The sequence below is a fragment of the Phymastichus coffea genome, unplaced genomic scaffold (assembly GCF_024137745.1).
Source record: "Phymastichus coffea isolate CEN01 unplaced genomic scaffold, Cenicafe_Pcof_1.1 PCOF00052, whole genome shotgun sequence".
Lineage (NCBI taxonomy): Eukaryota > Metazoa > Arthropoda > Insecta > Hymenoptera > Eulophidae > Phymastichus > Phymastichus coffea.
The window spans coordinates 978,991-1,005,526 of record NW_026706863.1 but is presented as its reverse complement, the minus strand read 5'-3'; the positions used below and the strand labels follow the sequence as shown (position 1 = coordinate 1,005,526).

At 36.3% G+C, this 26,536-nt stretch overlaps 4 protein-coding genes across 7 annotated transcripts in view; 2 read left to right on the top strand and 2 right to left on the bottom strand.

The window, feature by feature from the left end:
• Positions 1-2,296, bottom strand: part of LOC131665557 (transcription factor cwo) — a 36,408-nt gene extending 34,112 nt beyond the window's left edge. The window contains exon 1 of one of the 2 annotated variants that reach the window (XM_058937500.1): positions 2,256-2,296. The gene's annotated coding sequence lies outside the window, so the exon portion shown is untranslated. Of the gene's footprint in view, positions 1-1,901; positions 2,020-2,255 lie in introns of those variants that run through there. The other variant, XM_058937501.1, reaches the window with a different exon arrangement.
• A 4,623-nt stretch (positions 2,297-6,919) lies between these two features.
• LOC131665490 (calcium homeostasis endoplasmic reticulum protein) lies at positions 6,920-12,916 on the bottom strand. The gene is made up of 9 exons (XM_058937386.1): positions 12,697-12,916; positions 11,854-12,024; positions 10,973-11,612; positions 10,810-10,881; positions 10,321-10,711; positions 9,001-10,120; positions 8,394-8,904; positions 7,885-8,304; positions 6,920-7,740 (listed from the first exon to the last, which is right to left on the bottom strand). Exons 1-9 carry the CDS (start codon positions 12,713-12,715, stop codon positions 7,434-7,436), a joined length of 3,651 nt encoding a protein of 1,216 aa, XP_058793369.1. The 5' UTR covers positions 12,716-12,916; the 3' UTR covers positions 6,920-7,433.
• Positions 12,917-13,436: 520 nt separating this feature from the next.
• On the top strand, positions 13,437-19,317 carry LOC131665477 (kelch-like protein diablo). Of its 2 annotated transcripts, XM_058937372.1 has the most exons (8): positions 13,437-13,733; positions 13,830-13,911; positions 14,354-14,703; positions 15,079-15,394; positions 16,136-16,492; positions 16,552-16,892; positions 16,970-17,312; positions 17,398-19,317. In XM_058937372.1, the coding sequence occupies exons 3-8, from the start codon at positions 14,507-14,509 to the stop codon at positions 17,587-17,589; spliced, it is 1,746 nt and encodes a 581-aa protein (XP_058793355.1). In that variant the 5' UTR covers positions 13,437-13,733; positions 13,830-13,911; positions 14,354-14,506; the 3' UTR covers positions 17,590-19,317. The 2 variants fall into 2 exon arrangements, with proteins under 2 accessions (XP_058793355.1, XP_058793354.1); XM_058937371.1 differs by lacking the exon at positions 13,830-13,911 and having other exon boundaries at positions 13,594-13,733.
• Positions 19,318-19,904: 587 nt separating this feature from the next.
• On the top strand, positions 19,905-25,669 carry LOC131665475 (calcium channel flower). 2 transcript variants are annotated; one of them, XM_058937368.1, is made up of 6 exons: positions 19,905-20,097; positions 20,187-20,307; positions 20,843-21,050; positions 21,131-21,238; positions 21,902-22,074; positions 22,550-22,689. In XM_058937368.1, exons 1-5 carry the CDS (start codon positions 20,095-20,097, stop codon positions 22,032-22,034), a joined length of 573 nt encoding a protein of 190 aa, XP_058793351.1. In that variant the 5' UTR covers positions 19,905-20,094; the 3' UTR covers positions 22,035-22,074; positions 22,550-22,689. The 2 variants fall into 2 exon arrangements, with proteins under 2 accessions (XP_058793351.1, XP_058793350.1); XM_058937367.1 differs by lacking the exon at positions 21,902-22,074 and having other exon boundaries at positions 22,550-25,669.
• The last annotated feature ends 867 nt before the right edge of the window (positions 25,670-26,536 follow it).

Sequence of the window (26,536 nt, the reverse complement as noted above, 5' to 3'; positions counted from 1 at the left end):
AAAAGTTTCGACTAATGCAGAGGGGGCGGTGATTTTGTCGCGTGCAGAAAAGCGAGAGATTAAACTTTGCACGCTCATAAATCAATCAATCACGTGTATTAATAATAGTCACACGCCTGTTGATTAAGAAAAGCCGTATGATTCTGATACAGCGATAAATCAATTTTTATTTTTTCCAGAGAGACAAAACATTTATGCTCGAGCTGTATAGTATTAAGTTCTATTTTCACAACGCCACGACCAGACGATTATGTTTTCGATCTCAAAAGTGATAATAAATTACTTGCCGCTGTCAAGTTTAAATTCGTAGAGATATTTTTTGGAAAGCGAGTCGTTTATCGGTTAATATTTTTGACGTCAATAATAATGATACGGCATGACTTAATTTTTTTTTTAATTTTAAGATTCAGCCAGTTGATACGGTTAAACTTGTACATTAGTAAATAATTCTAATCTGTATGTCATTTGAGAATGGAACTTAATTTGATAAAAATAAACCATTTTTCACTAATTATTTATATAACGCAGATACTAGCATTTAATATTGCCATTTCGTCTTATAAATTGATAAATAATTATAAAAAATTATTACAAACAAAAACCGATGTCCATCACAGAATGGTATTAATGTCTTGGAGTGAATAAATAGAAATGACACGTTGTATTGTCTTACAAAATACTAATCACAAACGCAAGATGAACTATTTGGAAAATAAAATCTATTTTCAATCCAAACACGAGAACCAATGTCACATGCAATAAAATAAAATAAAAATTCTCCATTAGCACCTCTCGCAAAGGGCTTGTCTGCCTGTCGAGACTTGCGGCTATTACGTCATCCTCGCGTAATAGCGTGCGCTGATGAAAGATGAGGATCATTGAGCAGAAGCTCGGCAAGATGACAATCGTTGCGCAACCAACGTAAAATGAAAAGGCGCGGCGCAACGTGGACTCGGGCGCCAACCTAATTCCACTTCCGATTCGCGCGTTTTTCAAAGACGAGTCATCACTATTGCGTATGGCGCGGGTTCGTTCGTTTTTTGTTTTTTTATGTTACGTAAAATTGTGTTGGTGTTGGAAATTTTTGTACGAAATTGCCGATGATTACAGCCGATTACACCGCCGTTATTGCCATAAATTATTGAAACTTAAATTTTTTTTTCACTAAGAAAGTGCGTCTGATAATTCAAATGCAAATGATTCAACAAGTGATTCTTCCGTAACTGGAACGCGACGCGCATTTATTTTTACCCTTTACTGTCTCAATGGAGCGCGCCTTGGCAGTGGGTCATCTATTTTGGCGCGAGCGCACACGAGCAGCAATCACATTCGGATCTCTATCGCTCGATTGACGAACATCTATATCTGTTTCCGGTACTGACATACACGTGGGCCGGCGTACAGATTCCTTTATTAATACGCTAAGCTGACTATTTATAAATGAAAAACTTACGGTGTAGCTTTAGTGTTTCTAATTGCGTAGTAGCTTGATATTTGTCATCTTGTTTTTGATTCAAACTACATTAGCTTCAATTCAAGAAGGTTATCATTTTTATTTACGTCCACTACAGTTAATGAGTTTTGTTAATAATTTAATAAATTATGAATTTTTAAATTTGGCTTGATGCGTACTAAAACTATTTTACTGAATCACAATTTTTTAATCTAATAATGCAGATATTCACGTTTAAAGTTTCCAATCAATCATAAAACTATGGAATGAAAATTATGGATGTTCAATCTGCAATTATAATTGTCAATTGTATGTTATTTTTATGATTAAGACTAATGTAAGGCATATTTTACAATTTATTACTGTGATGAAGAAACTCAAATAGGCAATACAATTGCATTTTAATAGTAACAATTATATAAATTCATTTATATTCATGGGTACTTACTAGTGAATAATTTTCAGAAAATCAACGAATTAACTATCTGAAAGGTGCACACATGTTATAAGGAGGAACCGTGTTGTAGAATTCGTACTAATCAAATTTCAAAATTGCCAAGCCAAAACTAAAAACAAAACGATAAACTTTTTTGATTCCTGTAATCTTACACAACCTTGCTATTTTATAAATTATACAATGTGAAAAAATGCGCTTACACACACACACACACACACACACACACACTAGTACCATACTTAACTTAAAAAGTGTACCACGCGTGTCAGCCCACTTACAAAGCAAAATCAAGCAAGTAACTAGTTAACTAATTCCGCAAATCACGCAAGCAAATGAAGAACTAACCTTTGATTTTTATGTGCGAATAAGAGCCACGCGAAGCGATCAGTGCACAAGTCGACATCTGAGCAGCAACAACACAATACAAATGCAAAGTTTCTGTTTCTTGCTCTCTGTCTCTGTCTGTCTGTCTCTCTCTTTCTGTCTCTCTCTCTCTCTCTCTCTCTCTCTCTATCTATCTCTCTCTCTCTCTAGGGCAGCAGTAGTGAAGTCGCACGCGACACATTGGTGGCACGTGCACTCACAGTCTTAGAAGCGTGCGCTGCCGCGTGACCACCTCCAAACTCACGTGGATGGTAACGCGGCGCGTGTGCATGCTGTCCCAAGCTCGCCGCCGGCTCTTACTTGTCAAAGCACTTTTTTTTCGCGCATGCAACGAGACACCGAGACTGATGCTGAATATTCTCTCCTTCGTGGACGATGTTGCGAATCGCTAACGCACTTTCGGTTTGTCGTGCCAGCAAGAAATTCGGTATAAATTGGAAATTTAAAATGCTCTTAGGAAGTTCACTATTCGAAAAATTCACTGTCAGAACCGACAACCGCGATAAAAATCGTTTGATTGTTCAGAAACCAAGTTTGTAATAAAATATACTATCTTGCGAAATGATTTTTTATAAAATGTCTATCAATATAATTTTACATTTTCAATCATCATGCAGGTATTTGCTGTTATATTTTTCACTAAATGACATAAAAATTATTAGATGTGCAAAACTACAAATACACCAATTCCATCACGATCTAAGATGTGATCAGTATTTCGATAGAGTTGTATTTGCAAAACAATCACCGACGCAGACATTAGCGATTTATGAATGAACATCAGGACATCTATTTCTTGTTTTTTTCCAATTTATTAATACTTATTAATACTTATCGAATATTTTCAGAATCATTTAATGTAGCTTTAGCCATGTTTTGATTTTCTTCCGGTTTTTTCTCACATATTTTATGCTATTTAAAAATAGCAGAGGTCCGTCGACATTTGATATTCCATCACATTAATTGATAGAAATTGTAAAACAATGATACCTCATTAGTTATCGGAAGAATAATTAACACTTTTGCAACTTCTTTTTACAGCACTGATAGCCAACATGTTAAAAAAGCAAAACAAGATACATTAAACAAATTATACGCAAATGTGTCAAGTTTATATAACATACCAAAAATTATCTTATACCATAAATAAAACAATCACATGAATAATCAGGAATTTGGACCTCCACATTCTCCACTACCATTCGTTCACTAGGACGAAACAACAACGAAGAAAAAAAAGAAAAAATTCTTCTGCCTGTCGACTCAGATAAAATAAACCCATTAACTCATAGCAACTTCTCTCACCGTCAGTCTCCACGTGGAGTAATGTGTGAAATAACGTGGTCATACCGCTTTCCGTGCATAATATTTTTCTTGACCCAAGTGGTTTTTCCCCTTACCTAATACGCACGCGCAAGGCGCAGGTTGCAAACGCGCTTTCGCCGCGTGCGCGCGCGTGTGAAAATGACCACGGTTTTTTCGTATGACGCTGCGCGTAGATTTTTTGCTTTTACATTGTCTGTACGAGGCACGTTGTTCAGATGAATATTTTACATGCTGAAGAAGAATGACATTGTAAATGTTACTTAGCTCAGAGCGCGATTATTTCGTCAAGGATAGGGTGATTGATGTGTCAATTGTGTGCAAGGTACATACAGATTTGAATTTTAATATGGAGTTGTATATATTGTACTGACGATTATTTCTTTGATAAATGAATAAGGCCAGATGGACAGTAATCTGTTTTTCATTATTTGCAGTTTACTGGAAAAGTAAATTTAGATGGTTATGACGAAAAAAAACCCTGTAGGAAATCATATTTTTAGTTGGAAAAACGTAGAGAAGCTGACTTTTCGACTATTTTGATAATTGTGAGAATATGCAACTGAAGAACTATATTCTTGATTGCACAAAAGAATTGCGAATGAAATGTCAAAATACTGGCTAATTTTCCACAGCATGTTGGAAAAGCGTGTTTTGAAAAGTATATTTTTGGATCCATCCTTTTTTAATCTTAAAACATACGCACACATCCAGGCGACCAAAACAATAATGACCACCACGTTAAAAACTAGTCCTCTCACATTCGAAATTTAGAAGACGAAAAACGATCTTTCAGTTGTGCGAATAATTTTCATACAGAATTATTGCTCAAACAGCACTTTCTCTAAAGTACGCAGCATCTGCTAGATTGCGTAATAATGCCACCACGCGACCAATGTCAACTTTGCCGAGCTCAATCTTTTGCAAAAAAAGTAACGACACGTGCGAAATCAGCGCGCACGTACGCTCAACTGAAATCTCGGCTAAAACAATTTGACGGATGGTAAAGAAACATTGTCATGATCAGCGCGATCGTTTAATCCGAGGATAACATCGAAGGAGAAGAGAAAAAGCTATCGCGCGTTAATTGCGCGTGACCGTGATGGATTCAAAGTTCTCGCGCGGATTGGCGACATTGCGTAACGGAGACGGATTCAGGTTTCTTTAACTGCAGCCCCCTTAAAAGGTCTGGAATGCTCGCGTGCATTGCCGAGAGAGCAATTTGTCGCTGCGACGAACGACAGTTGCGTTGGATTTATCGAAGCTCTGACGGGGAATATTGGCATTCTATAGCGTTGCGCGCATCGGATTCGTGAGAAAATTGTTGTCGACGCGCGCCTGATTAGCTATCATCAATGTTGTTGGCTTATTGCATTTCCAAAAGTTTCTCGTTGGCAATTGCATGGCGTTAGTTCATGCTGTTCGTGACAATGTTTTTTCCCCTTATCGTGAATCCTTATTTCCCCTTATTTATTCCAACGCACGCACACTCGTCATTTACGAGAAGGTAAGCGAACAGAATATTTCTAACAATCAAAATTGCATTCACGTACAATAGCAATATTCTCACAGTCAAAATAAAACGCAGCGCACGATTGCGACCTTTTATCGGACGCGTCGGTGATAAACCGCGCGCGGACGGCAGACAAGCGCGCACGACGAACTTACATTACTTATCAGAGCAGTATTTCTCGTCACGTGCGTTTAAATAAGAAGGGAACAAATAACACCATTCTGCGCGTATCTCTCTCTCTCTCGTCGCCTCTTTTGACCGGTTGCTACGAGTTCATCCCTTCCCTCTCAAAGAGTCAAGGCATTGATAACCGCAAATTGCTCGCTATCTTTTATCTTCTCTACCTCCAGCCGCGAGTGCGTTATTAACAGACTCGTGAACAGCGATAAACGGATAACTTTTTGTACTTACGTTGACGCGTATTAGTTGCAGATTATTGTGGACATTGCGAGTACGCCGACAAACATATGTCGGATCGATGGAAACTATTGACTCTTTCCTTGTCGGTAGTCGTACGTTAGAGATAATTGTTTTCGAGGAAAATGGAGAGATTCGTTGTTAAGGTACGGGAGCGTCAAAATGATTCTATATGGTGAATATCGACGAGGCAATTACTTTAAAAGTTGATAATGCAGGGTGTATTGATTGATATGAACTGATCATTACAGCTCGATTTCCTTTTGATTAGAAATAATATTCTCCATACTAACAAATAATACCTAAAACCCATTTAATGATAAAAATTTTTATAATGATGAAGCATTTTTCAAATTCTCATTAGTACGTCTGATAATGCTTAATATTGAACACAAACAGAAATGCAAACAGCAAATCCAGTTTACAAAAGTTCATTAAAGAATTCATGGTTTTAGAAGCACAACTACTCATTATTCATGATGTAAATACTTTTGCAGCCATGACACATGCATTTCACAAACCTTTTGTCTTGCATATAGATGCAAATTAACGACAAAACGTAGAGAAACGTTAGAAACTTGATTAGAATTGCAGGATTCGTCATGCACACGACGAACATGACGTGAAAACCTATCAGCTTACAAAATCTCCAAGCGATGAACTTGCAAAAGAAAGTAGACCACTTGGCGAAGCTGATACGGTTATTCTCGTGCAGGAACTCATCACGAGGACTGACGACGGAAACTTAAATTACAGGCAATGGACTACGAGCAGCACGTCTAACAAACGTGACTCACTTATATTAACCATCACATTGCGTAGATATTTAATACACAAAACACCACTGTAAAGTCACTACGGGGACGACAATGTGTTTTGCACGTAGTTGTGATGTGTGGGAAAATAATTGAAGTTGAGTTGGTACATTTTTTCCGGGACTCAGATATATTATTGTCTGTTATAATTCGTCCCTGATGCTGATCACTAAGAATACGATTATGCCACGGTCAAAATCTCGACAGTTATGATTCGATTGTATAATTTAAGTAGGGAATTAATACAAAAATGTTGAGTGAATTTAAATAACTATGTAAATGAAATTTCTTTTCAACTAAATGATTCGTTAAAAAATATAGCGTAATAAATATAGCGTATATAAGGAACATAATTTTTATGATGAATATAATGCTTTACTCTATAACGTTTGGGATTTATTCAAATTAAGGACGTTAAAAAAATAATTATACATCAGAAACAAAAAATCGCAAGGCTAAAACTAATGTTTTTAATTACTCAATGAATACATTCACTGACAAAGAAAGTAATAGTTTAATAAGTAGAATCAATTTAAGAAATGTACAGATTTTTTATTTTTGAGTCTAGTTACACTGTATTCAATGAACTTAATATTAGATCTATAAATACAAGTATCATCATGATGATTTTTCAAACACGCAATCGTTCACGTTGATGTTCACTTATACGAGAATTATCTTCTGGTATTAATAACAATGATTAATCAAACTAATCATTCTAGCTTCATGAAGAAACACGAGGTAACAAAGGTATACAAATAACACAGAAAAAAAATGTATTGGAAGTTATTTTTTCCTTTCATTTTTTTTGTCACCGATAGCATTTCAATAAACATTATGATTAATGTTTTTTTTTTCAAAAGTATGTATCTTATCATTCCCTAATTTAATTTGTACAATTAGCGCACAATTCATCACGCGGTTGTCGAGACATAAAAATTGTCCGGCTACAATATGTATATCCAGTAAAAATCGTAAATAGTCCACGAAATTAGTCTATTATCAATCTCAACTGCGTCACGCATGTCAACATCAAAAACATTTTTTCCCTTTTTAAATGCACAGTTAGTCTCATTCTCTTTCAGCTGGTCTATCACCCCTTTCCTCGGCTCTTTCCTCGGCTCTCGCTTTCATTCTGGTGATGAAAGCTTGACCCTTACTTTTACGGAAGGTTTCGTAAGGATCGTTAAGATTTATACCTACACCCTTATATTGATCAACTCGGTCGCGTATTTCGCCACCCGAAATCGGCGCTTCAATGCCCTGTTCGTTAGCACCGAGACCTGCGCCACCCCATCCCATCTTGCGCAGCAGCTGGTGACCCTTGTTGCTCTCGTCGATACTTGAGTCTGGGGTTGCTTTGCTATACGTCGAACCTCTGAACAAATAATGAAAAATAGCTTAGTTATTGAAACAATGACCTCATTAGCAACTATACGCGAATCCGTCGATAAAATATATCTAAATAGTCTTACAACGCCGAATTTTTTATTACACTATTAACAATAAAACGTAAACTTACAGAAAACTAGGTGGCGTAGGACTTCTATCCGAACGATCGAGTCTTCTATCAGGCGAGCGATGTGGTGTGTTCGATATTTGTCCATCGTTTATCTTGCTATTATTCCGCCTTCTTCTATTGCGACTGCTGCTATGACTATTTCTATTACTTCGTCGGCTATTGTGATTGGGCGTTGTGGGCGCAGGCGATCTAGATCTACTCCTTGCTCTTTCCTTTGGTGACCTTGACCTCGATCTACTTTTCGACTTGCTTCTGTAACGTTTCTTTGGTGGACTAGGGCTCTTTGACCGTGGCCTAAGTATCGGTGACGGTGATTTCGATTTCCGTCTTATGCCTGCCTTTATGTCATCTTCCTTTCGCTTTTTTGCGGTATTTTTTGCTCTATAGTACTCGTATAGGCCTAATTTCTCCCAACCGTCACTATGAAATTTAAAAAGAAACATATTAAATAAATTATAAAAATTAGCTTTATCTATTTAAAAAAAACTAATAAAACTAAATAAACCTACCTATCTCTAGGCGAATCGTGATTTGGTGGCGCATAAAAGGCGTCGACGGCAGCAATTAGTCTGTCACTTGGTGGTGCCGGTGGTGGTAATCTAATGGCATCAGCATCAAGCGGTTTATAATTGTAATCCTCAAGTTTTATCAACGGCACCATGAGACCAGCTGGAAGTTCGAAGTACGGCATGCTGGGCATAAGGTCTTCGGGCTGTATATGAACTTCCTGCGACATAAGAGGTGGCGGTCCTCCCGATGGCGGTCCAAAGCCTGGAGGTGGTTTGGAGAAATCTGGCAAAGGAAGATTAGGCGGTGGACCACCTGGACCACCCGGGCCACCTGGGCCACCGGGACCACCCGGACCACCTGGATGATTCCAGTTTGGTGGCGGCTGACTAAAGTTCAAGTCGTGTGGTGGCGGACCATGATGATGAGGTGGCATTCCTCCATGGGGTGGACCTCCGTGAGGAGGCATAGCTCCATGTGGTGGCCCACCAAGCGGTCCCATACTTGGATGATCTGTAATAAAATTGTATTTATGAATGTTTATGAAATTGGAAATGATTCAATGAACAATTATCTATTATAGTTTTTATTTAAAAAAATTAAAAATACCTCTTGGATGAGGGCCATGCGGGCCTCCATGCGGAGGACCACCATGTGGACCTCCGTGAGGTGGACCATATGGACCATGAGGCGACCCAGAGTGTGGTGGACCTCTATGCGGTGGATAATCCGGATGCATGCTACCATGTGGAGGACTAGCATGTGGAGGACCTGAATGATGAGGTCCGCCATACGGAGGATCGTGAGGTGGACCACCGTAAAGAGGTCCGTCATGTGGTCCATAAGGTCCCTCACGAGGTTGACCTCCATAGGATGGTACATCACGAGGTTGACCTCCATATGGTGGCCTATCATCACGCGGTTGACCTACGTAGGGAGGACCAGGTTCTCGAGGTGGCCGACTTCCATATGGTGGTTCATCGCGAGGTTGAGCCCCGTACGGTCCATCGTCATGCGGGTGACTTCCATAAAGCCCATCATCACGCGGGTGATTACCATATGGTGGCCCTTCTTCGCATGGATGTCCCCCGTATGGTGGTCCTTCATCACGTGGGTGTCCTCCGTAAGACAATGCGTCTTCACGATCAGGTCGACCGTAGGATGGTCTTTCCTCATGAGATCGACTGCCGTAGCCTTCTTCACGATTGGGTCGGCTACCATAGGGTGGACCCCCATCGTCACGTGGATGTCCTCTGTATGGCGGCCCTTCTTCGCGTGAATGTCCATAAGGTGGTACATCTTCTCGACTAGATCGGTTAACATACGGAGGATCTTCGTCCTGCATCCGACTACCATAAGGTGGTCCTTCGCGAGGTGGTGGTCCTCCGTACGGTGGTCCATCTTCAAGCGATGGACGTCCAATATAAGGTGGTCTTCCGTCAAGCGATGGTGGTGGTCCGCCGTGTGGAGGTGGTCCGCCATGTGGAGGTCCGCCATGTGGAGGTGGTCCGCCGTGTGGGGGTGGCCCACCGTGTGGAGGTGGTCCACTATGTGGCGGTGGTCCACCATGTGGCGGTGGTCCTCCATAAGGAGGTCCTTGATGATCTCCTGATGGGACATCATGCGGATGATTTGTATGCGGAGGTGGTCCAGGTGGTCCAGAGTGTGTTGGCGGTGGCCCAGATATGGGTGGTGGTCCGGAATGCGGTGGTACATTTTGTTGACTTGGCTATTATTCGTAATAACATTCATGAATTTATGGGAAAAACGAATCATTTTTAAAATTTTTTGTTATTTTGGAATTTTTTTATAATGTTATTTACATATAATATAATCAAAGTCTAAGTATCGACACACTTCTAGTATTAATGGCTTCGATATCTTAATACATATAAACATTTACTACATATATTATAACATTGCTCTTACCATTGGCGCAGAGGGTGGTGCTTTGAGTTGTCGATCAATTACAATTTTCTGCTGTTCTATATTCTGAATCTGCCTCATCGCATGATTGACGAAAGCCTGATGCTGCGCTTGATAATTATCAAAAGTCTGCTTAGTGGTGGCGGTGATAGAAGTGATGGCACCTGCATGCTGTGTCATTAAACTCGTCTGATAATCTGACCAGGAGCCGCTAGGATTCTTCAGCTTCTCTATAATGCCCTCTTCAAAATAATTACTTTTTGATTCCCACAAACTTAAAAGCTTATTTAATTTGTTTAGTTGTTCTTCCGTGGCAACTAATGATGTATTACAAAACATAGGTACCACAACACTTTCCATTGCTTTTCGCAAGTCCACTGATTTTTTTCGAGCACTAGTAAAATTATATAAATTTCATGATAAAATTGATCAACAGTTTTAAGAAATAAATTTATTCAATAATTAATTGACGACTTTGACCCTCCAACTTACCAATGATGCAACACATCATTTACCAGATAAATAATATGAAGTTTATGAGTAAAAGTGGTTTCTTGAATTACTCTAAAATTCAAGTCAGACATATTTTATCAGATGCTCCATATATTTTGTAATTCAACATGTTAAAATTCATGACAATATTAGAGGTACATACCTCTTGAGTAAATGTTCAGCTATAACTTGATTACTTTCTAATGTAATAGAATTCTGTAATATCCAAGCTTTTCCTGCACTTATACTGTCCTTAGTGCAACTATCAATAATAGGCTGAAGAACAGAATCAAAGGTAGCCAAGTCCGTATTAGTATTTTGTGCACTTGTCTGCAAAGTATTTTCTTGCGCCTGTCTCACAGCATCCTCTACCCTTCCCTGTTGTTGAGCCATTAGAGCAGCATGCTGAGCAGCCAAGTTTTGTTCCGATTGACGCACTTGATCTTGAAGAGTTGTTTGCTGTGACTGAAGATTGGATAATTCGGTTTGCAACCAAGAAGTGGATCTACCAACAGAATTCTGTTGAACAGACATATGACCAGCATTGTGTACTGGAGGTATGTGTCCAGGCCCAGCATTTGGAGGTCCAGCATGATGCCCAGGTCCTGAATGAGGAGGTGGACCTGAGCTATGCATGTTGGGGGGGTTGCCTGCAGATCCCACGTTTGTTTGAACTGAATTTAAGCCATTGTTCTGATGTATGCCTACATTGTTAACTACTGCTACTGCTGATTGCTGCTGCTGCGAAACGTTTAAACGTGGATCTGCATTTTGCATTGGATTTATTCCTTTTTGTTTTAAAACTGCAAACGAATGATGGTGAATTATTGTATGGCGTTTAGATGCTCAGTCAATAAAATATTATTTTTTTAATATTTTTAATGCAACTCCTATTGCACTTTCTTTCATCCGTTACATATGCTCTCCAACATTAGCTGTCATCTTATTTTTTTGTGGTATTACATGTATACATAAACTTTCGAAATTATCCCTTCCCAAAGAGTGTTAAAGGACGTAGTTGTATAGTTGTTTTGTCCCACTTACTGGCTTGTTCAGTTGTAACTTTGTACTGGTAGTAGTTAAAGTACTCTCCACCAAACAGGAAACTGAACTTCGGGTTGTCCTTCTGTTTGTTCTTGGTCATTTGCTCGAACTCAGGCCCATTTCTGGCAACAAACTGCGCCAACTTATCGATGATGTTGCGCAGTTCTGTATCTGTATTGAGAATAAAAATATACTTGTTTGAAAGTATTCTATTATCAAAGCTCAATATTCTTAAGGGGTTTATTTGTTTCTACCTGAATTCAGATTCCTATAAATAAACTAAACTTTTTTTTAATGTACAGTAGGTTTTTAAAATTACTATCAATTATTTTGAGTTAATCAGCATTTTTTAATATTTTAGAAGTGAGTTAAGAACAGAGTTTGTGTTCAATTCATTTTTTTAAATAAATGTAAACGCACAAGTTTATGTATTAACAACAAAAAAGTTAACCATAACACATACGACAAAAACAATATAACTCGAATTTTTGAACTTGAATGTAAATTATTCTATTCCAAAAATGAAATAAATACAAAGAAAGTGTAAACCACAATGATACACTCTTCACAACAACATGTCCTAAAATGCTCCAAGAACTTATCAAGTCGCCCAAATAGTATAGGAAGTGTTAAGAAACACGAAGTTAACCTAAAAACCGCGTGCAACTATGCACAAATCAAATCTCCATCATACGAACTCTGTTTTCATCTCACCCGTTGAAATTACATGAAAACCAAATTACAAGATACATGCTTGAAAAGCGATCAAAGAGAAAAGCAAATCGAGCGCAGAGGAAAATTGAACGGTCAAGGAAATAATCGACCGCCCGCGCTTAATCTTACCTGCCGGCGCCTGGTCCATTTTGACTACGCCTGCCTCTTCTTGTGGATGCTACACATACGCACTGTTGCGTCGCAATTTAGATTTATCTGTGTTTCCAGATATTCTAGCACGATATTACGCGATCAATTATCTCTGGTTTTTCTCACTTAGTACAATTGAGTTGATGTTATTACAGTGCTGTGGTGCAGTAGCGCCCGACCGAGCTTCTTCTTTTAGGTATCTGGCCGCCATTACTATACACGCATTGCAAGCCGCCGATCAGTTATTCTATGGTTGCTTTTTTCTTTTTTTTTATAAAGTGGAAGTTTCGCCACTGTCACGCTAATTATAGTTCATTGATTAAATTTAATGTTCAAATGCATGCCCCAAAAGTAAATTTGTGTTAATTAAGTGCAAACGAAAATATTCGTCAAAGGAATTTTAAAAATAGTTCATGATACGTATTTTCACAATCATATCTACTAAATGGTACAATTGTAACTAATTGTAATTGATTGTAACATTAACAAAATATAAAGATTCTCAACTGCTATTACGCACTTAATTTAATTTTTAATTAAAATACGTTAAGTTTTTTTCAGTTTTTGTTTGAATTTTTGCGCAGGACGGTCATCGACAATCATTTTTTGTTATCAATCTGTCAATCGGCGCACGCAGTACACGCACGTTTATGGCGTAGCTATACGCGCGCCACCATCGTCAGGAAATCAAAGCAGCTGTTTACGATCATCTGGGCTTACTCCCCATCGCGCGGAGGAGTCAGTCAGACGGATATCTACACGTATTGTTTCTGTTCTGAAAGTGGTGGTGTGTGCACTCTTACGTGTCCTCGATATTATCCGCCTACTTATGCAGCTGTAGCACAACTCAAAAATGCAACGCCACCGAAATTGAAAAGATCGTCGCCGCCGTCATCCGTGCATCGTCAAGTTGTGCAGAGTCGCGCAACGACAAAAAGTATCTCTCTCAACAACGGAGGCTTAAAAACCTTCGTTGTTAAGTTTCTCGCTCGCTCTGTTACCCAAAAGTCTCAAAGGTCAGTCAATTCTTTGCTTTATCGTTATCATTTTTTTCCGTGCAATAATGAATTAGAGTTACGTGCACAGTACGAGATAACTTATCTATTATACAGCACGAAAATACTTTCACTTGAGACTGCGAATCGGAATTGTACGTATGCTCGCTTTGGTTTCAGCGTCATTTCGTTCTCACAGGTAATTAGCGTTTTTAATAACGTAAACATTTGTTCGACTTTTTATCGAATCTAAGCTTTTATGGAACTTACGTGTTGTGTCAATTTCCGAAAGAATTGTGAGAAACAATGTTGATTGAGTACTTTAATTCATCAAATCAGTGTCAAACAATAGCACCCACAAACCAATTCAGTGCTAATTATTCATCAATTCTCACGTATTCGCTCTCGAGTTCATCGCAACATAACCAACATTTCTGCGACTAAAATTCTTATCGATCTTCTAAAAGAAATAGTAATAACTCTATTACGAGAGAGAGCCTGCGAACCCTCGTGCTATATACTATACACGTCACGCGGTCTTTCTAAACAAAACACGCAGGAAACCTCAAAGGTCTTTACCGTATCATCAAAGCTATTGACCTACTAAAATCACTAATGATATTATATGTTTTCGTATCCAGATAGAGACTGTGTGGGGTTGGGCGTCGCCTCCGCTGCGCCTTCAGGTAGCAGCCGGGGCCCCTACACAGCAACAACAGCCACCGCCATCAGCACCAAATCAACAGCAGCCGCAACCACAGGCGCCATCGCCACGCGGTGGAGCATCATCGAGAATGGGTGAAATGGTGGTCGATCGTGCACCATCGCCCGCACGGCTAAGTCACACCTCGGAGAAACACCCAAGAGCTACGCTCACTGAGCTCACTGTGCTCAGAAGGCACAGGGAGCTCTGCGACGTTGTGCTCAATGTCGGCTCCAGAAAGATCTTCGCTCATCGGGTTATATTGTCGGCGTGTAGTCCGTACTTTAGGTGAGATCTGTTGATAATCACGATCGTTTGGCTTTAATGGGTTCTGGAGTGCTTTTTCTTTGCGCGTCAATCGATTTTTTTTGCCATGCTCAGTCAATGTTAAAGTAAGGAAAAAGTTTACCTGAGCTGTTGAAAACATCTACGAGATTCTTTTTTATGCAAGACACTTATGTGATATAGTGGAATAGATGTATTAGACGTAAAGAGAGCTGTTTCCAGATTCTACAATAGAAAGAAAAATAGCCGAGTGGTTTTGCAAAAGAGCATTTTTAGAAAACGTCAATACCGAGATAACGTAAAGCTTTCAAAGTTGTCTTTCTTACAGAACAAACGGCGCGCGTTAGAAACGTATTATCGTGTAATTTGTTTTTTCAGAGCGATGTTTACGGGCGAGCTAGCGGAATCGCGGCAAACAGAGGTGACAATACGCGACATAGACGAAATGGCAATGGAGCTGCTAATTGACTTCTGCTATACGTCTCATATAATTGTTGAAGAAGCGAACGTGCAAACATTACTTCCAGCCGCCTGTCTCCTACAACTTGCTGAAATTCAGGACATCTGTTGCGAGTTCCTTAAACGACAGCTCGATCCGTCCAATTGTCTTGGCATACGAGCTTTCGCCGACACTCATTCCTGTCGCGAACTATTGCGGATTGCCGATAAATTCACACAACACAACTTCCAGGAGGTAATTTCATCCTTTTTGCCAGTTCAGCGAGTTTTTCTTTTATAAACTTTATGGCTCGCGAAAAATCATCATTCGTATTTTGTTATCCGTGACCTGGATTATATATATACACACACACATACTATGCATATATATTACGTATATACACTCGCGAGAGGGAAATACAAGTTTAAGTTTGCTAAAATGTATCTTGAGAACTGGGCTCCATCATATTACTACGACTGGCTCGTCAAGCACTTGATTCGATTCGTCGTTTAACCGAAATTCTAACTTTGCTTCTATACGTCTAATGAAATTTCGGAGTTTCTTAGAATATACATAATAGTAATACGAAATAATTAGTCATTCGATACTTTTATGATTAAAATATTGTTTCGATTGAATATTATTTATAATTTACATGTAAAAAACATATTGATTATTCGAAAAACGATGTTTCGAGGTAAAAGCATTGCTAGCGCGAAAGTGAATTTAATCAGTATAACAGTTGATAGTACTTTATATTTACTCCGTGTTCTATTTGGAAATAAAGACTCGCAGACTACGAATGTTGAATATTAAATTGCAAATTAATTTAATAACTATTAGTTTACTAATATTTGTAAATCGATATTTTGTAATATATGTACCAAAATGTCGAAGTCACGAATAGTAACTTTGAACAATTTGAAGAGTTAACAATTATTTCGAATATTTAATATCATTTTTTCGTAATTTTAAAATTCAGTTTTTACCTTTTAGGTAATGGAAAGCGAGGAATTCCTTCTACTGCCAGTCGGCCAGTTAGTCGACATAATCTCATCGGACGAGCTAAACGTGCGTACGGAGGAGCAGGTATTCAGTGCTGTAATGAATTGGGTCAAGTATAACGTGACCGAGCGTCGTCAACATCTCGCCCAAGTGCTCCAACACGTGCGTTTACCATTGCTCAGTCCTAAGTTCCTCGTCGGTACCGTCGGCTCGGATTTACTCGTCAGATCTGACGATGCGTGTCGTGATCTCGTCGACGAAGCGAAAAATTACCTGCTACTACCACAAGAGAGACCATTAATGCAGGGACCAAGAACTAGACCGAGAAAACCTACACGACGTGGAGAGGTAACATTCATTTCATTTTTAATTCAGAGCTTTTAAATAAAAATCCAATGTTATTTCAGGTATTATTTGCGGTTGGTGGATGGTGTTCAGGCGACGCGATAGCAAGCGTAGAGAGATTTGATCCCAACACCGTCGATTGGAAAATGGTTGCACCGATGAGCAAACGAAGATGCGGTGTTGGTGTTGCAGTATTAAATGATTTGTTATATGCCGTTGGTGGTCACGACGGACAAAGTTATCTGAATAGCATCGAAAGGTATGATCCACAAACAAATCAGTGGTCGTGCGATGTTGCGCCGACGACGTCATGTAGAACTAGTGTTGGTGTGGCTGTACTCGATGGATTCTTGTACGCTGTTGGTGGACAAGACGGCGTGCAGTGTCTTAACCACGTCGAGAGGTAAGAATATATCTTTAAAGGATTTATTAATTACGTTGGAAAATATATTCACATTATACATATGATTTTATTTTTAGGTATGATCCAAAGGAAAATAAGTGGTCGAAAGTCTCGCCAATGACGACACGACGACTTGGCGTAGCTGTGGCAGTGTTAGGAGGTTACTTATACGCTATCGGCGGGTCCGATGGTCAATCACCGTTGAACACAGTTGAACGCTACGACCCACGGCAAAATAAGTGGACGCAGGTTTCACCTATGTCAACGAGACGCAAACATTTGGGTTGTGCAGTATTTAATAATCTTATTTACGCGGTTGGTGGAAGAGACGATTGTATGGAACTTTCAAGCGCTGAGCGATATAATCCACACACGAACTCTTGGAGTCCTATCGTTGCTATGACTTCTAGGAGAAGTGGGGTAAGTTAAGCTTTTCATACTACTTAACATTTAAGCAAAAATTATAAATGTAATCGCATTAATGATCAATTTTTCGATAATTTAGGTAGGTTTAGCAGTAGTGAACGGTCAACTATACGCAGTAGGTGGTTTCGACGGCACGGCCTATTTGAAAACAATCGAGGTGTACGATCCAGAACAAAACCAATGGCGTCTATGCGGTTGTATGAATTACCGTCGACTAGGTGGTGGCGTAGGTGTGATGCGTGCACCACAAACCGAGAACTACATTTGGTAGCTCAGGCCCCCCACTTCAGCCAGTACCTCCACGGCTGAATGCACGACGCCTCTGACGACGCCAGTGACTCCAGTGACACCTGTAACTCCACCTGCACCTATATCCGCTCCATTGCAGGCTAACAATAACAACAATTCTAGCAACACTAGGAAGCGCTATCGACGCTCCATGAGCATCATTTAATGTTTACTACAATTTTGTTCCGCGCATGCACTGCAAATTCCGATTGGTTTACTCTGGGATGACGTTAGGTGAGTTTTATAGGAGCAATTGTCTCTATCCAGGTTTTACTTCTCTTAGGAAAATTGATTTTATTTAGTCGTAAGTTTTACTAAAATAGATTTTTATTTTTTAAACGATTTTTTTATGTACCTACCCATTCGTCTTTCAAATACCGGTTTCCACGTTTCCGAGAGTAAACTAAGTATAGCTACATCGACATTTACCAATTATCATTTATAATTGTACTTTTCCCATGGATTTAAGGAACTCGTAATAAAAACTACTAAATTCGATCCTAAAGCTTTAAAGTACAACAAGGTGTTAGTGAGAATCTGAGCGCATTGCTGTCACAAATCAGAGGTATCGCACTGTTATTAAACATAATTCGAAAGACTTAAGAGGTATTAAATAACCAAGCAGCTAACATTCATCACTGAATACAATACAATTTAAGTGAGGGCTAGTTAAATGCCCGAAGCCAAGGACTGTGTTATTATAAATATAGGTTCGCTCGATGAACAAGTTATAATTATATAATTTTCGTATCGAGTTACTTACTTTATTGTTTATTTTATTTAAGTTTTTTTTCCAAGACTTCAAAATAAACGAATCATGAATAATTCTTGAAAGCGTACCGTAGTGTACGAAATGTTTTTAAATAATTCGTATAAATCCGTAACTGTCATAGATTTTAAAAGTAAAAACTGGACACTTTATTTATTGTAGATAAAGTTATTATGATTTTGTAATTTCTTTTTTTCACCGTGTTGTACGCATTATTGTTTTTACTTGAATGTAAATTTTTATTTGAAAAACAATTCGAAAAGCAACTTCAACAATACGTGAGTAAAACGTGTTTTAGCACTAAAATTACATTTATTTCTAAAAACCGAAATTGTTTGAATATAAATGAAATATATACATTGTATAGTTGTGTGCGAGATTATAATCTTGTCATTAAAATCAAGCATTAATTAAATTATTATACTTAAGTAATAGATAATTAACGCCAATATCTTGCTTGATAAAATACATGTATAATCTTTAAAAAATAATGCTATAACTCTGTTCAAACAAGTCAATCTTTTTCAGACAAAATACAACAAATACTGTATTATAAAAGGCGAGCGTCGTTGTATCATATACACCGACGCAAAGGATACCTGTTTTTTTTGTTTACGCGCCTAATTATAAAACTTCACTGTGAGAGGAAATTTTGTTGATGCACTCAGTCGCATGGTTATTGGAATAATTATAACGAGAATACACCAGGAAAATTATTGTCATTAAATAGCGAAAAACAATATACTAAGAATTGAATTATTGAAAATAAAGAAAAAAGCGCGCAAAGCACACTTTTTTTAAGTTTGTATAATTCAAAATATCTGTATGATTGTATGTACAAGAGCATTTGATTAATTTTGTATATATTGAAAATATATCTGAAATATATTGTTAAAACTGATGCGAAATATATCTTGTATTTATATTACTTTTCTCAGTATACAAACATTCAGAAATGATATCACTTTTCTCTTTATTTATATTACTTACCTATTTCTCACATTTTCTTTTATAGCTAATTCAAATGTAGGTACTAGATACCTATATTTTTTCTTTTTTTTTGTATCTGTAACAATATAAATATTTATTCTATCAAAAGAATGAAAATTATAGAAATAACCGCATAAATACTATTAAAAATTTTTTAATATAATATTTACGAAGTAACAAGGTTTCATATTTACTAATGATTTTTTATAAAAAAAGGTTATTGAAGTTTTTAAGTTTTTTATTTATTGAAAAAGCTTTTAAAAAAATAAGAAATATAAAACTTTTTTGTTGTGACTCATACACGAATGTCGCCGTCATTTTGCACAACGGCAAGTCAAAAATCCTACCAATCAAATATTTAATTTGGTCTCTTAAAACGATGAGGTCATTCGACCCTTATGCTATCTTATTTTATCTTATTAAATCTCCAATCTATCATATAATTTTTTTTACAACAAAAATCCCTTTAATATGGCTGGTGGCGTCACGTTACGGCGAGATTTGCAAGTGTTCGGGTCGATTGATCGCTCGCTTGCTATACGTCACTCACATACGGGAAAGATCAGTTCCGAAGTAGGCAAGCGTCTGGTCCGTGCGTGCAAATTTTACGTATAGAAAAAAAATAGTCGTTTTTCTGTCAGCTGACACCGAGGAGACGGTTGAGCTAGGTTGTGCGTGTGTGTGTTTGCTGCGTGGCTGTGCTGTGTGCGTTTAAAATAGTCTCCCAAAATGGTAAATTTCCTGTGTGCCTCAGATATGATAAGCCATTCCTTTTTGATAATTCGAAAACTAAATGGGCACTTGCCTCGATCTTGTAAAAGTCGTTCCAGGACAAACTCACCGCGATTATGCAAAAGCCAGGCCAGGATCCAAATGCCAAGGATGACGCACCCTGGTACCTCAAGTATGGTGGTCGTATAGTTGGGACCTTCGGCGGTTTCAGTAATGATGCTTTCTTATATACTAATATATCTTATCCTGTGTGAATATTTCGGATGTTGTTGCGCGTTTGTTACACTGTCTTAATTACAAAGGTTTTTTGTATCCCTTACGTGCGCATTTTTTGTGTTAAATATTACGTTGCCAGTTGACTTGCAGCTTTAAGTTCTTTTTCAATTCTGAGACAGGAAGTTCAGAGTATATTGATTCATTTCTGTTCCTAATTTATGCCTTATCAATCAATACATTTGAGAACATGTACAATGATTTAGCAATGAAGTTTTTGTTGTATTTTGCTGTATTGTTAAAATGAAATTTTAGTTAAAACAAGAATATAAAACAAAGGTGTGCAGCTTTTGTTTTAACAAAGAATGTTATTTTTAGAATGAAAGATAGAACAATATATCTTGATTCACTACATGTATCATGTATTTTTTATTTATCCTAACAGCATAAGTTTTTCAAATAACAATTATTTATGAACTTGATTATTCTTTCCTCCATAGTAAACCAATATAAATTCTTCCTTTTTTTACAGTTTCAATACTTGTGGGAGCAATTGGTTGTCTTGGAATTATTCTGTTTAGTGTATGGAGCTTTTTATCTGGAATTTGTATGATGCTTATAGGATTTCTAGTTATTGTTGTTGAAGCTCCCTGTTGTTGTATGTTTATTGAGTTTGTACAAAAAATCAGTAATATAGCAGATAGCCGTCCCTATTGGAATAGAGCTGCTCTTTATTGCGGGTAAGTTAAATGCTAAGAATTGCATATTTTTAGCTAATCAATCACTGATAAGTTATGTAATGTTCTTATTAAAATTACAGGTTACCAATTATTCCTCTTGTCATGAATTTGACTATTACTACATTTTTTGCATGTGCACTGATATTTTGTACTGGACTGATTTATGGAGTTATGGCTATTGGCAAAAAGTAAGTTACTTTATTTTTATGGTCATCTAACCAGTTAGATTAATCAGAATATTAAGTCAAGGCAAATTAATAATTCAAAATTATTATGTTATAATAATTATGCTTTTGATGGATTAACTGCTCCCTATATTTTGTGTGTCTGTAACAATAAAAAGGATAGCTTTTGTGCATAAATTGCTGAAAATAAATCATTTTTTATTATTAATCAAACTGTTTGTAACTAATACAAACAACATTTGGCTTTTGTGTGGGTGTTTCATGACATGTTTTCAAAATTCATTGCTATCTTATCAAGCTATTGGTTAAGTATCTATCTACAGTCTGTGGCTATTTGAAAAATATCATATTAGCCTTTGGTAATATGATCTTTTACCTACACAACTTGAGTAAATGTGAACTAACATGTATGTAGGGATCCCATTTGTAGATGTTGAATTACATAAAAGCCTCACTTTGATTTCACTTTAAAGAAAATATGATTATTCGATGCTCTCTATTTGTTGAGCCTTAAAAATTTTATTGTATAATTTGGATACTTTAATTACAAAATTTTATAGTACATTATTCCAATTATTCGAACAAATGTTTTTCTTTCCGTTTTCGACGTGTTTTTAATGATCCCTCTAAATGTAAATAACAAAAATCTGTGTAAAACAATAACAGAGGCGGCGATCTTGCCGATGGAGGTGGTTTACCGACATCATATGTAAGCTCTCCTACGGGAGAACAAATGCCTCAGCAAGGTGATCACCATACCACACTCATGGAGGATCCCGACGTTTGGCGGCCGACATAAGCCGCAAATATTAACTAATCCCACTACCAACGCTAACCAGGCAATAATAATGACACATTTCGTAATATCATGTGCTTAATTGTGCTTTCATTGTTGTTTTCTTGTTGCGGTGTAGCTTTTTCAGTATATGTTGCATGAATAGATAAATGTTCAAAAAGATGCGTTGTGATTACAGTGTAGCCCGTTTGCCTTCCATCAAATTTTTTTTGTTTTGTGAAATTTCGTGCATGTTACGAATTTCTATAACTTTTGCTTGTAATATATACAGTTGGAGGAATGCAATTATAATTTTTTACAGATACCGCAACAATATCGTGTGTGTCTGTGTGAGTGTGTATGTGTATGTGCATGTGTGTGTAGGTGTGGGTGTGTGTTTAATTTTTCACAGCGATCATATACTAATTTTACATTAGTTCTTTAATTTTCATCCACTATTATTTTTAGATAGATGTGACACATATAATCGTTATCAATCAATGTCAATGGCTTCTTCTAATTGACTTTTAATATTTTAGGGCATCAAGAGACGAAATGAGTAGAGCTGCAGCAACCGTTGACGGACCAGGAATGTCATCACATACGAAATCGAATTTAGTTGAAAATGCTCAACCAATAGGTTTGAGCAACAGACCTGATAGCAACGTCTGACCATCGGAAGTGTTCCGTTTAATATTTGTGCGTGATATATAACAATTGTAAAAGCTGAACAGATGAGTTTTATAGACTTTTCTTTTTTTTATTTTGAAAGTATTTAGATGTCCACCGATGTACGCGTGATTTATTTGTGATGACTACATAATTTTGATTATTGATTGAAATGTCTTTGTTCGTGAGAAACGTCAGAAAACATTTTTTAGTTGATTGATTGTCTGTAACTAAAGGAAGGCTGAATATTAATTTAATTGGTTATTGAATTGTACTTTGTAATGTTTATTAAAGAACGAATGTTATTTATGTTTGATAGTATAGCTTTTACTGACTTTTCTCATGACAGTGTAAGTTTATCTTTTTAATATAAATTATTCTTCCAACTTGTCTTCTTGGATATTTTGATATCAAAGTTAATCGCAATACTCTTTCCTCATCAAATACTTTATCAACAAATGTAAACGCTTAAGCGTCTATATTCATTGGCTGTATAGAGATAAAAAAGCTTCTATTGCATAGGACAATGAATAATTTGAAAGGGTTCTGATTGCTTGTCTTCATTTTTATGAAATAGCCAACTTTTTCATACGTTTAATATCGTTGCTTTCTTTTAATATGATTTTTGTACTTATTTAGATTTTGTTACTTCAGTTCCTGTGAACAAAATCACTAAAAAAAGAAATTTGGATATTATTTTTGTTTCAGCTTTAATAGCATAAAAACTTGCATATTACAGTTTATTTTGGTAAAGTCATGGTAAATAAATAAAATTAATTAAATTTACGCTCATTTGTAAATAACCGTTATCAAAGACTATCTAACCAGCGCTTATAATTTTAAAATCATTGATTTCTTCCTCGACATTCCTATTGTTTTCTATTTCTAATTTATACTGATTAAAAATGAAAGACTTACAACTGGTGAAGAATTTGATTGTGATGCCCTGGTTACATTGATAAACTAAATTAGACTCATTGGTAATTTAAACCTTTCTAGATAATTGACCCGACTACTTCAAAGATTTTCGTCAACACTAATTAAATAAACATCATAGTCGTCTGTTTTTGAAAGATCTTAAATTGTCTCACAATAGTAAATGAAAAATTTGTTTAATGCTTCCATGCACAGTGATTTATTCACTCTAAAAACGTTTATGTTATTTCTACGTTTTGTATACACAAAAACAATTGAGATATGTACAAATATGTAAATAATCTATCGTAAAATTATCATCATTACAAAACTTCGCAAATTTATCAAGTTAATTTTTTTTTGTAATTTCATTAATTGACAAGAATTTAATGTTCTTATATCATTTACAATTTAAATGTGAGCCAAATAAGCAGATGATTGAAGTTGTTTCATAAACAAACGATTCACTTCATATGTTAAACTCTTCAGAAGTAAACGAGAGAATTTCTTTCGATGATAGTCATAGAAATTTGACATTGAGAGAATCATTTGAATTTTTACACGCTAATTCGAAATTTACAATTATTTAGCAATTGGTTTATTTTATTCCATATAAGTCAGCTAGGACATAGCCTCCTATGCTATATTGTAGATGTAAGCTTACAGTTAATGAGAAAAAATATTAGAAAAATATATCCTGATTGGTAGAGAAGTTAAGAGACAAGTGTATGTATGAGTGCTGTTAGTCGAAAAGCTGTATATTTAATTTAAACTAGATATATATATACAGTTGATTTCCTTCAATGCAAGTTTTAGCAGTCATACCAAATCATGATCTCTATTATATCAGCTATATATAAACTTAAAAGTTATACTGTGCAGTTTTTTTGTTTTTTTCTATATAACATTTCGAAAATTGTTATCTCATTGTTTCATCAGATCAGTAAAATTACTCCTTAGCAATATATATTGTTGAATTTCTTCTGTCAAAGTTTTAGACCAATAATGTTCAAATATTGGTCCGTATGGTAAACGAGTTCACAGTTTGGAAATTGTGAAACTATAATATGTAATGAATCTGTTAAATTATATAATAGTACGTCATTTTAGACATAATTACAATATAATAGATGAGGTCAAAGTCTGTCGTTTATAGCACGGCTAGGTAATGTTTCAATTCGTGTTCATTAAAAGCATCACCACAAGAATATGTAGCGGAAGTGTCGATTAGAGAATTATTGTTATGCTAATATTGTGTAGAATACCGATCCTCGCCTAATTGTAAAAATTACGTTTTCTCTCAGTTATAATAGTGTAATATATAAAGTATACAGCAAAAGGTAAAAAATAATGACCGTTTTGCGCTGATTACGTCAAGGCTAATAATCTACTGTAAAAAAATGTTAAGTGTACCGTGTTTATTCCATTTATAAATTGAGACACCCTATCCTTGATTTTATATGACAAAACTAATGGAGAAGTACAGTAAAGTTGTTCTCACTCTTCTATTTTATCCCTACTTGATATTTGAGTATATGGAAATGGTTTTTTAATTTAAAAATAGTCAATGGGACATTTTAATTGTATGTATGTACCAATTTGATAAAAAAATTAAATTATTCGATCATTTTGCTGTGCAATTACGCACGCACGTACGCGCGCAAACACACACACACACACACACCTATCGGTATAAAATACAAATTCCCTTTTTCAGGAATTAAAAAGTATTTCGTGCAATATAAAAGTTGAAGAAATGTTCTCCGCTGTTAAGTTTTTTAAATAACACAAATCGATAATAAAAATTCAATTGAGCACTTATGAGTATGAACCGTTAATTTATTTGTGAGAAAGAAGAGAAAATTAAACCCTGTAGTAATAATAATTATACCTAAGCGGTTCCATGAAAATGATCACACCTGTATGTATTAATCATATCGACACGTATAAAGTATCATCATTTACACGCGTTATTATTGTAATTATCGTATTTAATCCGAATCTTGTGAACTTTGAGAGTTCATTGTGTACGTATGTAATGAAACTGTCAATACAGATATCAATATCAAATATAAATAAGTAAAATAAAAAGGGTTTTATATTTATTTTACCCTTTTATTAAACTACAAAATGTCATTATAATTATTATATTGTATGAAAGGAACTAAATCATTACAACCTAGTTTTTATTTCATTTAATATAATGTTATTACACATATTTACATTCATACTTGCATTTAAAAAATAATATTGATACATGAATGTAAATTTCACAAAATATTTAGTTTAGTTATATGTTTTCACTTCTCGAAATAGTCCTGGAAGTCACTTTTAGGAATGGTCTTGAGTACTCGTCGTATTATTTTCAACCATCGTTTTGTCATCGAATCATTATCTTTTGATTGGTTTTTTGAAATTTGGAAACAACCAAAAGTCTCAGGAGGCTATGTCGTGATTATACGAAGACTGTCGAAGCAAAGCGATACTGTGTTTACTCAGAAACTACTGCACAAGATTCGATAAATGCGCTGGCGCATTCTCGTGATGAAGAAGCCATCAGTCACCACTTGATCAAACTTACGAACGTTTTCTTCTCACTGCTTCACTCAAAAGTTTCAAAAATTGAACGTAATATTCTTTATTGATTGCCTGATTTGTCGGTACATATTCGAGGTGCACAATGTCTTCACAACTGAAAAAAATATATAATTAACATTGACTTAACATTGCTTCGACTTTGACGTGCTTTTTTTAATGTTGGCGATACAAAGTGTTTCTACTGTGTAGACCGTTTTATTTCAGGATCATAACCATAAACCCGTGATTCATCACCAGTAATAACCTTTTTAAGCAGAATATTATTTTTATTAACCATTATTAAGATGACCAGAGCGATTTTTTTGCTCACCTGTTTTTGCTCTGCATTGAGCAATTGCGAAATG